This window comes from Polypterus senegalus, chromosome 1, assembly GCF_016835505.1.
Source record: "Polypterus senegalus isolate Bchr_013 chromosome 1, ASM1683550v1, whole genome shotgun sequence".
Classification (NCBI taxonomy): domain Eukaryota; kingdom Metazoa; phylum Chordata; class Cladistia; order Polypteriformes; family Polypteridae; genus Polypterus; species Polypterus senegalus.
In genome coordinates, this window is record NC_053154.1 from 170,510,470 (window position 1) to 170,526,146 (window position 15,677).

At 39.4% G+C, this 15,677-nt stretch overlaps 2 protein-coding genes across 7 annotated transcripts in view; one reads left to right on the forward strand and one right to left on the reverse strand.

Annotated features, from left to right (window-relative positions):
* LOC120535168 (ephrin type-B receptor 1) overlaps nt 1-2,137 on the forward strand; it is a 707,928-nt gene extending 705,791 nt beyond the window's left edge. For both annotated transcript variants that reach the window (XM_039762817.1, XM_039762826.1), the window contains one exon: nt 2,055-2,137. The gene's annotated coding sequence lies outside the window, so the exon portion shown is untranslated. The remainder of the gene's footprint in view (nt 1-2,054) is intronic.
* zgc:162872 (BAR_ACAPs and ArfGap_ACAP domain-containing protein) overlaps nt 2,124-15,677 on the reverse strand; it is a 213,872-nt gene continuing 200,318 nt past the window's right edge. For 4 of the 5 annotated variants that reach the window (XM_039762779.1, XM_039762770.1, XM_039762790.1 and 1 more), the window contains 4 exons: nt 13,399-13,508; nt 10,331-10,441; nt 9,172-9,233; nt 2,124-3,555 (listed from right to left, as the gene is read on the reverse strand). In XM_039762779.1, the coding sequence (XP_039618713.1) occupies nt 3,350-3,555; nt 9,172-9,233; nt 10,331-10,441; nt 13,399-13,508 (489 nt within the window). In that variant the 3' untranslated portion in view covers nt 2,124-3,349. Of the gene's footprint in view, nt 3,556-9,171; nt 9,234-10,330; nt 10,442-13,398; nt 13,509-15,677 lie in introns of those variants that run through there. The other variant, XR_005634861.1, reaches the window with a different exon arrangement.

Here is a 15,677-nt window from a genome sequence, read left to right on the forward strand (position 1 = left end):
TTCTCATTTCACTTATCTAAATGAAAGGTAACAGGAATGAGGCCAGGCTCCATTGTGACAGCACAGGGTCCAGGCAGGAGGCGGCCCTGCATGAGCCCCGCCTGTTTCTAGCCAGCCTGGCTCACCTGCACTCACACGGGCATCCGCACTGGCACCGATATGGTGGAGACTCCAACTCCACGTTCTGTGCCACTACGCTGCTCTCACCTAATACCCGTACACACATTCTAAAAAACAAATTCAAATTAATCTCTTTAAAACTTGATTTATTTGTAAGTATATTTTTTACAGTGACTACAGTAATTGTAGTTAAGGCTTCAGCACAATTCCAAATTCTATGCTTTGCTTTAGTTGGTGAGAGTCAGCCGCTCATTCCCTCAGCTCTCTCTTAGTGTCTTCTTGTAAATGTTGACCTACCGACAGCCCGGACATAAAAGACGGAGCTCAGCCTGGGAAAACCTGAGAGAGGTGCAGCACACTTTACAAGGTTACATAATTACAACATAGAAGAGTCAGCCAGCCATCTATCTATCTATCTATCTATCCAGTTTCAGGACCACGTTTTTCCACTTTAGAATCATATAGAACTAGTAAATTCACTTAGTTATGTATTCATTCATCTATATTCAAGTAGAATGACATTTTTTAATTAAAGATGCAAAATTTGACTTACTTCCATTATACAGCAATATTTACAAGAGAATTTCTTAAATTGTATAGTTCTGGACCAGTATACCCCTCCATTCACTGCAGGGAGTCTCGGGGACCTTGAGCCCGCTGTCTGTACTTTTTATACAATGCACATCTGGCATGAAAGAGCAGCTCATTTCTAACATTCCCAGATCCCCTTAACTCAATTCGGGACCCCTCACGGCCTAATGCACAAAGCAGCCCTGGATGAGGTGCCTGTCCATCAGTGGAACACCCAGACATGGAGACAACTTGAACTCCACACAGACAAGCTAGTTCACTTATAGAGCACAGTTTGTATTTCACCCGTCCTATCTTGACAGCTTCATTTAATAAACAGTAACTATTACTAGAGGAAAAACACATCTGTAATATAGAACACAAAGTTAATTCAGTAATTGTATCAGTTTTTCCATCTCATTCATTTAAATATTTTTAATGTTATCAATCCTCACATTTCTCTTTGCTCAGTGGTAAACTAATTTGCTTCATACAAGTCCAGAGGATTTCACATTGCAGGTTCATTTCTCCTCTGCCACCTATCAGTGGGCCATGTTGAAAACTTGCCGAGACTTGTGCACTGCTGCCTTGAATTGCCAGTGTGCCCACGCAGCTGGGTGCAGTCACCCTAAACCAAGGGTGGGCAGAGCAGCTTTGGTCCTGGGAGTCAAAGTAGCTGCAGGTTTTTATTCCAACCCTGTTTCTTAATGAGAAGTCAATTATTGCTGATGAAGAAGCACTTACTGCTCAAGTGACATTTTGATGCTTCACTTTAGTGGTCTCGCTTGTTAAGGTTCCCCCACCTTTAACAACTATATTCACTGTTTGAATGGCTCCTTATTAGCAAATAAGATGTAAATGACAAAAGCAGCCAGCAGTCCTCCATCTAACTTGTTTCCATTCACACATTTGTGGATTCATTATGTGCTATCTGGTTTAAAAAAACACTTAAAAGAAAAATGTGACAGACTGAAAATTCTCTGTTTTGGTCTTCCAATCATTTAGATGATATCCTTCTACGATATAAAAACAGTGCATTGCCATAAAATTAAATAAGATCTGAGATTGGCAGTCATTGGTTTCTAATTAAATAATTGGGTTGGAACAAAAACCTGCAACCACTGCGGCCCTCCAGGACCAATGCTGCCCACCCGTGCCCTAAACAAAGACGGCTTCATTTATCAGTTCCGCTTTACATGGGATTCAACAAAGCAGCACTGTGTCCAGTTCTGCAGTAGGGCGCACACAGGCTGGTCTGCCATAGCGTGTGTAACGTGCACTCGAATGTGAAACGTGCGAGAGCAACACGAGGCTGTGTGCCAGTCCACCTAACTCTCTTCTCCTTTTATTTTTTATTTTCCCAGAAACCTGTGGCTCTCCAGATGAGAAGAGAACAAGATATGAACTACTGTACCACTCTTTTTGACTACATCATGGAGGAGGCGGCTCTTCCTCTTGAAATGACCCCTGTAATCTCGCACTCTCATTGTTTCACACATCTTCACCTACAGGGTGGTGCCAGCATGCTGACGGCTACTTCACTGTAAATAAAGAATGAAAGACTGTACATTTTCAATTTATCTGTATATTTGTTTTGTTAATTGTGTTCGGTATGTTGGACTTTGTAAATGTAGCTTTCTGAAAATTGTATTTAAGATGCACTCATTAAAATAAAATGAAGCTTGAAGGGAAAAAAATGAGCAGAGTATATGTTATTTTTTTTAAACAAGCCTTGCAAGATGGCAGCACTCCATTACGAGCTTATTGCAAAAAACAGGAAGGCTCACCTTAGGTGTCACTGTAAAGCGGAGTAAGCACACATTCTATGCAAGGAAGTATTGGTTACTGAAAAAAATAAAGCCCATTTCATATAGCACCTTTTGTAGCTTATGCCACTATGGCGCTGCAGCTGTTCTCAGCAGGAGGTGAGGAGGAACTCCAATGTCCCCTCCTGTCCATCTACAAATCACTACACGCTGCCACCACACACTCCCTCCTGGAAGACGGCTGCCATAACTTATCATGTGCTGTCACCTCCTCCAATGTAAAGCTTAGCCCAATACAGTGAACCCCCCATACATGGGGATCAGGTTAGTGGCACTCCTGCCATAATCCTACTAACCTTAAAACCCACTTAGAAGACCAAGTGCCTAAGGAACAGAAACTGCACACATATAAACCATTGAGTATCTCCAGCAGCACAGCACAAGTCTGACTAGTAGGTCTACTCTCAGTCCTTTGCAGATCACAAGCAGCTTGTCTTTCCGTCCTTCCACCTCATCTTTTTTCCTGCTTTAGGGTCACAAGGGCCTCTCTCTTCTCCCCACAGCCTCTTCGGACACAAGGCAGGAATCGGGAACCTAGGGGAGGCTCTGTATCTTGTTACTTTAAAATATAATTGTGTTAAGGTTTTGTCAAGTGAAGATGTCATTGTCCTATTTAATCTATACATTTCAAAATACTGAAAACAAGGTGCTACTAACTGTACAAAACACAAGTACATGTGAGGCATGACTCCATAGGACTGTTCCAGTAGCCTACAAAAGGCTATTAAGAAGATGAATTGTAAAAATATGAGATTAGAAGTGTTAAAGAGTTGATGTTCCTCACATCCTGAGTCTCTCTCCTAATTTAATGAGACCATTTCTTCACAAACATCTCAAGCAGGCTCTTTAGGGCTTACTGCTGAGTCACCCTCCTCTTCTTTCTCACCATCTGTCCTATCTGGCGACACCTCCAGGCGCACTTTTTGGTCTTCACTTTCCTTGCTCTCTTTTCTAACGGGACGGCGGGAAAGCTTTTCTGGGTTGTTGGATGCCATATGAGTGAAATCCCGGAAGATTTCTTGAAATGTTTCGTCATCACCTTGGAAGGGGGAAAAAAAAAAAAAAAGAGGGGCAGAGTTCAGAAAGAGATGCAGCACCAGTTAACAGACTGTAAAACAAAGGAAGCTGTTGACAAAAGGGAATAACAAGTACAAATTATAACCTTATTTGTATGGATTTTTCTCATTAAGCTCCTGCAGTATAAAATGCACGTGTTGGGAATGCCCACAATATGGAACGTAGCGAATCGTGTACATTTAAGAGAGTGTGGCCAAACACTGCTACAGAACAGAAGTCTGAACTCTGCTCAGTTTAACTGTTTGGGTGTATAAAACCTTTGTTGTCCTGCTGACACCCACATATTGCACATCATGTGTTGTTGAGGATTCCTCAAAACAAATCACACAAAAAAAACTCACTCAGCCAACTGATTTGAGCCATCTGGCATCATACCAGGGCAGCTCAGTGGCACAGTGGTAGTGCTGATGATACTCCTTGTGTGGAGCTTACATGTTCTCCCTTTGTCTGCACACTCTGGAGCACACCAGTCCAAAGACATGCAGACCATGTGGCTCGGTGCTCTAAACTGGCCCTAGTGTGTGTGTGTGTGCCCACCGTAAGACAAGGATCCAGAACGTGTGGCTCCCCAGTAAACAAGCAGAGTAAAAGTCACAGAAAGCTGCCTTTAATCATTTTAGCATTATCAATTTTTTTCTCCTATAGCATGGGCAGCCAGATCTTATCAATGCAGCAGCGCCAGGCTTTTAACGGAATGCTAGTTAGGAGTGGGTAGCAAGAGCAAATGAAAAATTAATTAAAATGAAAACTTTAGAGAGTTCCAGTAAATACAGCAGGGGAAAATTAGTATTGAACGCGCCAACGTTTTTCTCGGTAAATATATTTGTAATTGTGCTATTGACGTGAACTTTTCACCAGATGTCGGTAACAACCCAAGTAATCCACACATACAAAGAAATCAAAACAAATAAGTCCAAGCTATACGTTATGTGTAATAAAGTGGAATGACCCAAGGAAAAAGTATTGAACACATGAAGAAAGGAAGGTGCAGAAAGGCATGGAAAGCCAAGAAACCAGCTGAAATCTGTCAGTATTTAGAAAGCAATCCTGATAGCCCCCATTTGGTGAAAGTGAATATCAGCTGGTTAAGTCCTGATCGATGGCCTATAAAAAGGTTTCTCATTACCAAGGTGTCACACAAGAAGCATCTCATGATGGGTAAAAACAGAGAGCTCTCTCAAGACCTTCACAACCTTATGTTTGCAAAACATACTGATGGCATTGATTACAGACGTATTTCTAAACTTCTGAATGTTCCAGTGAGCACCGTTGGGGCCATAACCTGGAAGTGGAAAGATCATCATTTCACCATAAACCGGCCACGACCAGCTGTCCTCGCAAGATGTCTGACAAAGGAGTCAAAAGAATAATCAGAAGAGTTGTCCAAGAGTCAAGGACTACTCGCAGAGAGCTTCAGAAACACCTGGAATTAGCAGGTACAGTTGTTTCAAAGAAAACAATAAGTACAGTAATGCACTCAACCACCAAGGCCTCAATGCACGCTCACCGCACAAGACTCCACTGCTGAAAATCGTTTAAAGTTTGCTGCACAACATTTGGACAAGCCAATGAAATATTGGGAGAATATAGTCTGGTCAGATGAGACTAAAATTGAACTCTTTGGATGTCATTGCACACACCATATTTGGAGGAAAAATGGCACTGCACATGACCCGAAAAACACCATACCAACAGTGAAGTTTGGAGGTGGGAACATCATGGTGTGGTACTGGTAGACTTCATATAATTGAAGGAAGGATGAATGGAGAAATGTACCGGGACATTCTTGAAAAGAATCTGATGTTGAAGATGAAATAAGGGAGGACATTTCAGCAAGACAATGATCCCAAACACACAGCCAAGGAAATTCTCAATTGATTTAAGAGAAAGAAAATAAAACTACTAGAATGGCCCAGTCAATCACCCGACATGAATCCAATTGAAACTTTATGGAAAGAACTGAAGATCAGAGTTCACAGAAGAGAACCTTTAAGATCTGAAGATAGTTTGTGTGGAAGAATGGGCCAAAAATCACACCTGGGCAATGCCTGCGACTAGTTTCGCCATATAGGAGGCATCTTGAAGCTGTCATTATCAACAAAGGCTTTTCTACTAAGTACTAAATACATTTTAGTAAGCATGTTCAATACTTATTCCCAGGGTAATTCCACTTTATTACACATAACTTAATTTATGGACTTATTTGTTTGATTTCTTTGTATGTGTAGATTACTTTGGGTTGTTACCAGAGGTGGGTACAGTTGCGTTACTTCAAAATAATATTACTCAAGTAGAAGTAAAAAATAGTCATCCAAAAAATTACTCAAGTAAGAGTAAAAAAGTACTTGGTGAAAAGACTACTCAAATACTGAGTAACTGTTTGATCATAGTAAATAATTTATTTTTTAGAAATGTTGTAATAAGACAGACAAAAATATAAAATAATGTGCAAATTCTGCTATTTCCAAATAATAAAATAAAAAATGAGTCAAAATAAATGACATTTTTACAAACTAAAGACGCACAAATAACACAAAGTTCTAAATCTCAGTTTTTCACAACAAAGCTTTTGAAGTCAATACCTACAGTAGGTAACATGTATGTTTGAACAGTAAAAACTTCTTACAGTGACGAGATATCCTGTACACCAGGGGTGCCCAAGACGTCGATCGCGATCAACCGGTACATTGGGAAGGTAGTGCAGGTAGATCACATTGCATTCAAAAAAGTATCATATATCCTCCCTATGGCATTTGCCACTTGATTGGCATACAGGGCGGCCAGTCTGAGATCTCTTTTCTTCTAACTCACTGGTCATCCCGCACGCACGATCAAACGCGAGAGCTACTCCAAAACTCCGGCTGTGATCTAGTTAGCCTTCCAATTTATATCGACTAAAGATGGGATTTAAAAAAAAAAAAAAAAATGTTTAGGGAGAGGGTATGGGCAGGATGTGGAATTGGAAGAGGATTTTTTTCTCACAATGTCACAATCGAAGTGCGTTTGTCTGATCTGTCAATCTATCATTGCTATTCCAAAGAAGGAAAATGTGGAAAGGCACTTTGGAACTGTTCATAAAAACTACGAAACTGACTTCCTTCCGAAAATCGATCTGAGAAAGCAGAGGGAACTAAAATTGCAGTTAATCGGACAGCCGTCATTTTTCACTGGGCTAAATTCAAAAGCAAAGGCAGACACATTTCCTGCAAAAATTTCAAGACCCCTGGCCGGAAAAAGAGGAGTTTCTCCTTTTCCTTAAACATGCAGAATACAAGCAACTTAATAACAATCAATGGCCGCTAGACTTGGTATTTTTTTCCAATCTGACCAACATGTTGAATGAGCTTAATTTACAGCTGCAAGGAAAAGACAGCTCCATGGTCAATATGATTAGCTCAGCTAATGCTTTCAAATGGAAGATGCAACATCAACATCCTCAAAACTGCAGCGCCTTGATTTGGGGAGCATCCAAAACCTCGCGTCAGGGCTGGAGACGCAATGGACGGCGTGTGTGCAACTTGACAGCTTACACTACAGAGCAGATTGAAAATTGTCTGTCAGACTTTATCTAATGGAAAAAAAGTAACGATTCCAGTGTTGCCCAATGTAGCGGAGTAAGAGTAGCATTTCTTCTTCACAAATGTGCTCAAGTAAAAGTAAAAAGTATGGTGCAGTAAAACTACTCTTAGAAGTACAAATTTTTTTTAAAAGTTACTCAAGTAAATGTAACTCGTTACTGCCCACCTCTGGTTGTTACCGACATCTGGTGAAAATTTCATGTCAATAGCCCAATTAGAAATATATTTACTGAGAAAAACGTTGACGGTTCAATACTTATTTTCCCCGCTGTAACGGTATAAAATATTAGTACATCCATTTCAGACTAAAAAAAAATTTTTTTTATTTGTTAAAAAGATGACTGCTGATTAACTATGCAGAGCAGGTATTCGCTTTTCTTGACCTGATACAAGTTCAGCTTCTTTGTCACTTGCTAACATACTCTGCCACAACCAAGCAAACACAATGGTTTACTCACTCAGTCAGTACGTTGCCCACTCCTAACGCCAATCCACCACAGGGCACACAAACACACAATCTTAAGAAACATTCACTCATGTACACTGGGACAGCCATGTTATATGGTGCTTATATTGACAGAACGAACAGAATCATCCAGTCAGTCTGGATACATGAGTGCAAGTCCGCATCTCTAGTGTTACCAGTTGTGTTAGCAAACTACAGCATAGACTAGAAGAGTCTTTGTTGCAAATGTGGGAGAGCCCACACATAATGATAGATTTTAGCAGTGTTTCTGTCTTCTAGTCTGTCTTCATTTAACGTATTTCCACAACGATAGGCCGTGGCTTGTACATTAATTTTACAAACCTACGTATTGGGTGCGGCTTGCTTAAATCGGGCAGCCTATCTAAAAACATTTCAGTCGCCATTCTTCGTGCCTTCATTTTGATGGGTATGGTTGAAACGATCCAATTGTTCTCACGCTGCGCGAGAATCCATTCTTTAAGTCGCTTCTCCAAGTTTGCCCATTTTGTTTCCCTTGTATGCCTTGCAAACCTACATGGCGGAAGTGCGTGCAAAGTTTCCTCATCTTTTTGGCCCATTTCTCACTTGTTTTTCATCTACTTCAAAGTGGTGTCCAGCTGCAGGATTGCCGTTTTCTTTCGCGAAAGCAACGACCTGGAGCATAAATTCTGCAATGTAGCATTTGCGTTGCGGCATGATATCGGTAAGTGCAAAATTTTATCAATTTAATTGTTCACGATCAACTATAATGTCACTATAGAGTTGCAAAGGCCTACAGGGGCGTGCCAAATTAGATGCTTTTACTTCAGATTGGTAAATTCAGTAATGCCGCGGCTAATAACATGGGATGACTTATCTTAAAGAGTTTTAAAACATAAATGAGCATTTTCTGCGGCTTATAGAATGGGGCAGCCTATAATGTAGGGAGGCTTACTGTTGGGGAAATACGGTACTTGGCCCAAACACTCAAAGATGTTGTACATAAAGATCATCATACATCAGACTGACACACTTTGCACCTGAAATGTTGCCAAATCTCTTACAATTTCAAAACAAAATGAACAGACAGTCAAGTTTCACTTGCTATGTTAGTTTGTGTGTCATTTTGTAGGGAAAAATCAAAAAGGCAAAAGTCCACTTCAGTTGGGATGTCATATGTTTATTTAAGTTCTGCCACTCATCTCTCATTGGTCTTTCAAATTTGATGTCAACATGTATTGCGCATAAAAAAGTCATCACCCGTTGCCCCCAACTCCTGGAGCCACACACGTTTAATATTTAAAATATGAAATTGTGCTGACTACAAAAGTCTTGTGAGTAACTTGGTGAGGGTACAATGAATCTCTACGTGCCTCACATTGCAGGATAATCCGAGAACATGTACATTCAAGACTAGCCAGAATTTAGGACACCCTTTACAATTGTTGGAAGGGTCGACTCTGGCACAAAATCAAGCCGACTGTCCTGTAACGCGTGCCTTGCATCAAGCTACACGAATCAAAATGTGAAACATTCAAACATTGGGTGACGTTACCTAGTGAGCCAAAAATCCCCTCCGAGTCTCTCATCTCCTCATTCATCCGGGCAATCCGTAACCTGCAAGGTATGAAAGGACCAAATGAATGGTATGTTGAAATTGGTGATTTTTAAATGCAGCTGAGATGGTGGGACCAAGAGGTGGTAAATTACATTGCAATCTCCCCTTCCATATGCCCAAAGAAGAAGCCATCCAAGATAATGTTGTGACCAGAGGTAGGGCGCCATTTTATGGAGGTTTGTCTCTCAGGGGAATAAGTTGGACAGAGATGGGGAAAGAGCAGGGTTACTGCATGATCTGGGCCACAGGTTGCAAGCAGTTAAACACGCTCATCTGAAAGACGTCTGTAATCTGTATGCTCCTCACTGAGGGCCACTGCAGCCATCCTGAGTTTTCGTTACTGACTGATAAAGCTAAATGTCTGGTACAAACGCAGTCCTGGGGAGTAACAACAGGCTTTAATTGTAGCCCATTACTTTGCAGCCACTAGTGCATGACTGTAAGTGACTATAATATATATATATATATATATATATATATATATATATATATATAAGTATACACATTTTTTTAAGAAAATCAAAATGCAAACCAGTGTAGGCTTGTTATTTCAGTTCCTCCATCTTCTTCAGTTACATTGCTAAACTTATTTTTCTATGAAAAATTCCACCAAAAATGCTATGGTGCTGGAAATCTAGAGTAAGTCATCTATTGACACTAAAAAGGGTTATGCTTTCAGCACATCTTATTTATTTATATATACAAAAGTATCCACAATGAAACCATGTAGAGACATGAATGCAAATGTGTCATTTATGACCAGCCTTCAATTCATTTTTGCTGAGGTGGATCTACACTATGGCACACTGGCCAGGCAGAGAGGCCAAGTGGCTAAAGCACAGGGTTGCCAGTTCAGTTCCTATCTGAGACTCACCATGTGACTGTGAGCAAGGCGTTTAACTCACTGGGGTTCCAACTCTAAAAAGTAAATGTGAAATATGGTACCATAACTTGGTACTTGCAAAGCACTCAAATTCAATGAAATAAATACAATAAACAGAAAGAAATCCTTACTTACATACATGTGCACTTGCCCCCAAGTAGCAGCTCTGCACAAATTGCTTTGCTTATTTCTGAGGTAACTAAGGGTACTCACAGTGTTACGATGTCTGCATGCGCAGCTTCCACTGCAATACTCAATGGATCTAGTCCTCTCTCATCGACTGCATACTGATTGGCTCCCCTCTTGAGTAAAAGGCAGACCTGGCTGGATAATTATAAGCACAATGAAAGGGTCATAAGCTAAAATGATCAACATAACATGTACAACTTAATAAACACTATTTAAAAGAAAAACCATTTTATTAACAACAACTAAATGATATGTTTAACCGCTGATTAGGCCAACTTTAAACAGTAATAGAGGGGGTTGTCTTTTTGCACTTTTCTGGCACTAGTGTATGATTTTCAGTTCTTAATTTGTTATTAAGAAAATCTGCATATAAACAGCAGAGGTGGTGCAAGGTCTCTTGTGGCTCTGATATTGCAACTACAAGTAGTAAGCTAAATAAGGTTAAAGTTATTTCCAGGCTGAAAATGTTTCAGCTATATAGCGTTCATCAGATGTGGAGAAGACAGCCCTGAAACGTTGGGTCTCTTAACTTCTTTTCCTTTCAACATGGGTGCAACCCTTACCTTCCTTTGCAGATGTGCGCTGATGCAGTCCTTCCCTAACAAACACAACAAACTAGAATTCTTTAAAATAAGGGGTCTTCAAATGACATTCATTTTTAATATAAAACAGTAAGTTTTCATAATAATGCACCAAGTCATTTGAACATAACTAAAAATAAACCTTTTGATTTGAAGAGAATTTCTCAGTAGCAATGCTTTTCCACTAGATGGCACTGCCGCATATTTCTTTTACCAGCTGTTAATCAGAGTGTAAGAAAACATTTTGCACTTTGGTCTTGAAAAAGTCCTGTCATGTAAATTTTTCATCCAGAAATGAGCAAGAATGTTTCAATTTACTTTATTTTTGTGCTAATGTACAGCATTGTAGTTAATCACACAGAATAAAATGTTTATTAAGAACTCAAATTGTAATATTATAACTAGAAAAATTTTCAAGTTTACATACTTTTGTCCGCTGTGATAGGATTTGTATCTGATTTTAGCAAAAAGAGGAGCCTAACTATAAGGATATGTCATAAACAAATACACACAGATCTTCACAACCTGAAAGACTAGCCCACTGGTAAATACAGCATGATGAATTAAAGAATAAAGTAATACAATAATAATCACCACCATTAGCACTGGTTTTGGTAAATATTAAATAACACTGCACATTAACACTTTTATTAGCATTCATTGTTGTTGTATATTTCAGTGTTTACAACAGAGTACTTTTGTTGTGCTCCCAAACTTGAGCAGTTACTTTCCCTTGGGTATGCCAATTGCACTGAGGAGGCACAGAGTTGTGTTACACTGCCAAAATGCAGCAATCTCCTAACTCCGTGCAGAGCAGATTTTTCTTTGCAACTCCAAACCCATTAGTTAATTTTAGTGATTAATGCTGCTTAGTGAGGCAGACCCAGACAACAGGACTGCAATAAAACAACATTTTTCAGAAAAGCTAATAGGATATGAACTCAAGCACTTTAATCTACAATATATATTATTTTTACATTTATGTGTATGCAGGATGCGTTCATAAATGCTAAATGAAATTATAACATTCAATTTACATGAAGCCTAAACAAGTTCTTTGGGGTGCCCAGTTCACTGGGGTTTGTCAGGGATGGGCACCATCTGGATTGCACAGTTCAGAGTAAAGCATCACATAAGACCTCCACTAAAAGTATGTGCCATAGAGGCAAAAGGAGAAGTCCTGCACAGTGCAGTGTAAAAAGCTCAGGTCCAGATAGAGAGAGAGTGATCTTAGCCGCTAAAGAGCACCAATGTGAACACACAGGACACTACGGTCACTTTAATAGAGTGGTCAGCTAAGAAGCAGTCTGAGGGCTACTGAAGGTTAGCAATAAAGGAACATTTGGAGCCACTGGAAGCATTCTAGCCTGGTATCTCTATAATTAAAGCTGTGCAACCATTGAATTATAAATAAGCATGGGGTTTAATGAAATGTTATCCTGGTTGGTTGTGGGTTGTGGGGTTAGTGATAGAGAAGCATTGTTCTAAACACAACATGAAAAAAAGTCAAACAGCCAGGAAGAAGCAGTCAATTATGTGAATGGGAGACGGATGGGTGGAAATGAAAAGAACTCCTTGGTGGTACCTGGTTTATTGGCCATGTGGGCCAGTTACCCCCTAGTCTGCTTTTGTTAGGTTTTTTCCAGTTACTCAAAGAAAATGCTTACTTAAACTACATGCGTTGTTAAAAATGTGGGAACAGGCCTGTTTTGCTTTATGAATGCTGGTTTTAATCCTACCTGAGCTTAATTTTGTGTTGTGGAGGCTGGCCCGGACACAGACAGGCAGACACGTTCATGTCACCCACAACACGTTTATTCAAGTGCTCCATAAAAAACAATACACTAAAGTGCACCACAAACCCCACAAGTCCCCAAAGTCCTGTCCACAACACCAATACCTTGCTTCAGACCACCTCCTTCTCTCTTCTCCAGCTCCACCTCACCCGACTCCAGCCATTATACGAAGGGAGGTGGCCCCCAGTGTGGCGGAAGTGCCAGTTGCGTACCCGAAAGCACTCTTGGTGTCCCCAGTCTTCTTCCCCCCAGCACTTCCGGGTGTGGAGGAAGTGCTGTGGTCCAGGGCTCCAAAGGCATATGGGCGTCCCCTGGCAGTGACCATGGGCCCCTACAGGGTGGAGCTTCAAAGCTCTGTACCCGTGGCCCCCAAAGGTACCAGGGTGGTCGCCCCCACACGGTCTGGGGAAGGCGCAAGCCCTCCTCCAGTCCTCCTAGGCGTCCCGGCCGGTTCACCACCCCAGCCATCTCTGACAGTGTCTATACCATAAACATCATTTTGACACAACAAAAAACTCTTAAATAAAAGATGCCAACACTAATGATATTTCTTTGGTATTTATCCAACTGCTTTGCTATTTTTTGGTAAACAAACTTCTATCATGTTTCAACACAGATGAAACATAATGAAAATTGACTCTACAAATGAAAAAAAATTGTTAAGATTACAACAGGCAGCAATTAATTTTTTTTTTCCTTTCACTATTTGCCTTACCCAGTGTGTCCTCTATAGGTTGCTGCATGCAAAGCTCCTTGACCACAGTTATCTCGGTGGTTAACATTTGCTCCATTCAGCAGAAGAAATTCACAAGCAACAAGAGAATCCTAAAAAACAAAATGAATTACAAAAATCAGTAGTCATTTAGGGATACAATATGACCACATTACAATAGAAATCAGTAAAATATCAACATTTCTCCAAATGTATACACTGTATGTACATTTACAGAAAGTATTACTTGCTCACCTTCTATTTCTGTTGGCAGCAGGTCTCCAATGTGCAAGAATCATCAGTAAATTAACTCTGTTAATTTTTAAAGGGAGGACAAAGCTTTTAATGCCCTCTGACGTTTACTTATCTTGATTACACTTCTAGTGTCAGTTAGACACTAAGAGTGACGATGTTGAAGATAGTGCTGATAGTTTTTCTCTCTTCTGTACATTAAAACTGTAAGTGTGATCAAGAATGTGATACGATATACTGAGACAGTGAGCAAAAGACAATGGATGCACAGTGTAAGATAAACTGCTGTGTTTCTCTTCTCCGTTTCTAACTGTAACAAGGCTCATATTTTGTTTTTCACTTTGTAAATGATATTGCTTTCTTCATTTATAGCACATGCAACTGGTTCATTTTTTATTATAAAATTTGGCAAAAAAAAATCATGTAGAAAGACAAAACTTGTCCAATTCAAAACACATGCTTAATATACTGCGCAGTTCAATTTATAAGCTATTAACTTACATGGAAGAGACAGAGGTGTCAAACTAGGATCCAGGATGGCTTCAGTTGCTACAAGTCCAATTCTTAATTAGAAGCTATTCCTAACAATTAGTGATACATGCTATTTAATTTATATGGTAGTTAATGCCCTCATCCTACCACATCAGATTTTCATTAACATGCTTTGTGGGAAGTTACTTTGTGATGAACACACAGGTGGAACCAGAAACAAGTTGGCACTCTAATCAGCAGAATTTTTTTTAAAGAAAAAGCATATAAAGAGTAAAAGAAGAAGAAAGCCTAGCAAGTCTTAACAAATCAGTCAATACAAATAAATCTTAAAAACTTGCACTATTTTATAATTAAATAGCCAATTAAGATAAAAAACGAAGACCTGCATATATTGCGCTATTCCAGGAATTGAGTTCATTGACTGCATGCATCCCAAAAATCAATTGATCAAACGCCCAGAAAATCCATATTATCAGTTCCCCACACTATCTATCTCTATATAGAGAAAAGCCAAGCAAAATGACACCTTTTATTGGCTAACTAAAAAGATTACAATATGCAAGCTTTCGAGGCAACTCAGGCCCCTTCTCAGGCCTGAATTGCCTCAAAAGCTTGCATATTGTAATCTTTTTAGTTAGCCAATAAAAGGTGTCATTTTGCTTGGCTTTTCTCTACATTCATAATGGCTAACACGGTACAACACCCTAGTACTATCTCTCTCTCTATATTTTATATTTTATGTGTATATATATATATATATAATATACACACACTGTTAGATTTAACATTAACTGAGCTTTGAAATCACACAAAACCTATTGATCCAGTACAAATTGCCTTAAATAAGATGCTTTTTAGGGATGCTCTGATGGATGCAGCTGTCGATCGGAGTCAGACAATTTCCACAAAAAAAAAAAAATCAATCAATCAGTGATGGGTAAAAAGGCCAGTCACCAAAAACAATTTTCAAGCCCTGCTTTTCAAAGCTTTATGGTAGTTTAGTTGCTGTGCTCCTTTGCGCGAGGTAATACAGTAGCCGAGCCATCATATGTGCCTTTTTTTCTTTTGTGGCAAACTTCCTGCAGTGTAAACAAACAGCAGCAAGTGGAGACTTGATTTACCAGAGAACAAGAGATGATTGATATATTAGCCCTAGCATTAAAGAATGTGGAGTAATAATGAACAGAAAAAAAAAGTAATCAAAGAAGTCAACTTGTGCAATTAGACGAACAGCAAGAAAAGCTACTTTAAGGAAATCAGTCTTTTATTTTGTCCTTTAAATTAAAATGGACAATGCTTCAGTTTGGACAGGGAGCCTTTTTAAAATGTAGAACCTTATGTTTTTAATTAGGAAAAAGAAAAGATAAATTTCAAATTGCTGCTTAGTAAACGATAGGCTTTTTTCTTTTTAAAGGATTTTTACTGTATTTATTATTTGTTGCTGTGTGTAATACAGCACAATTTTGGTAAGAAACAATTAAATTAAAATTTTATTATTTTATTTTAAATTAATTAAAATGTTAATCCATATTTTATAG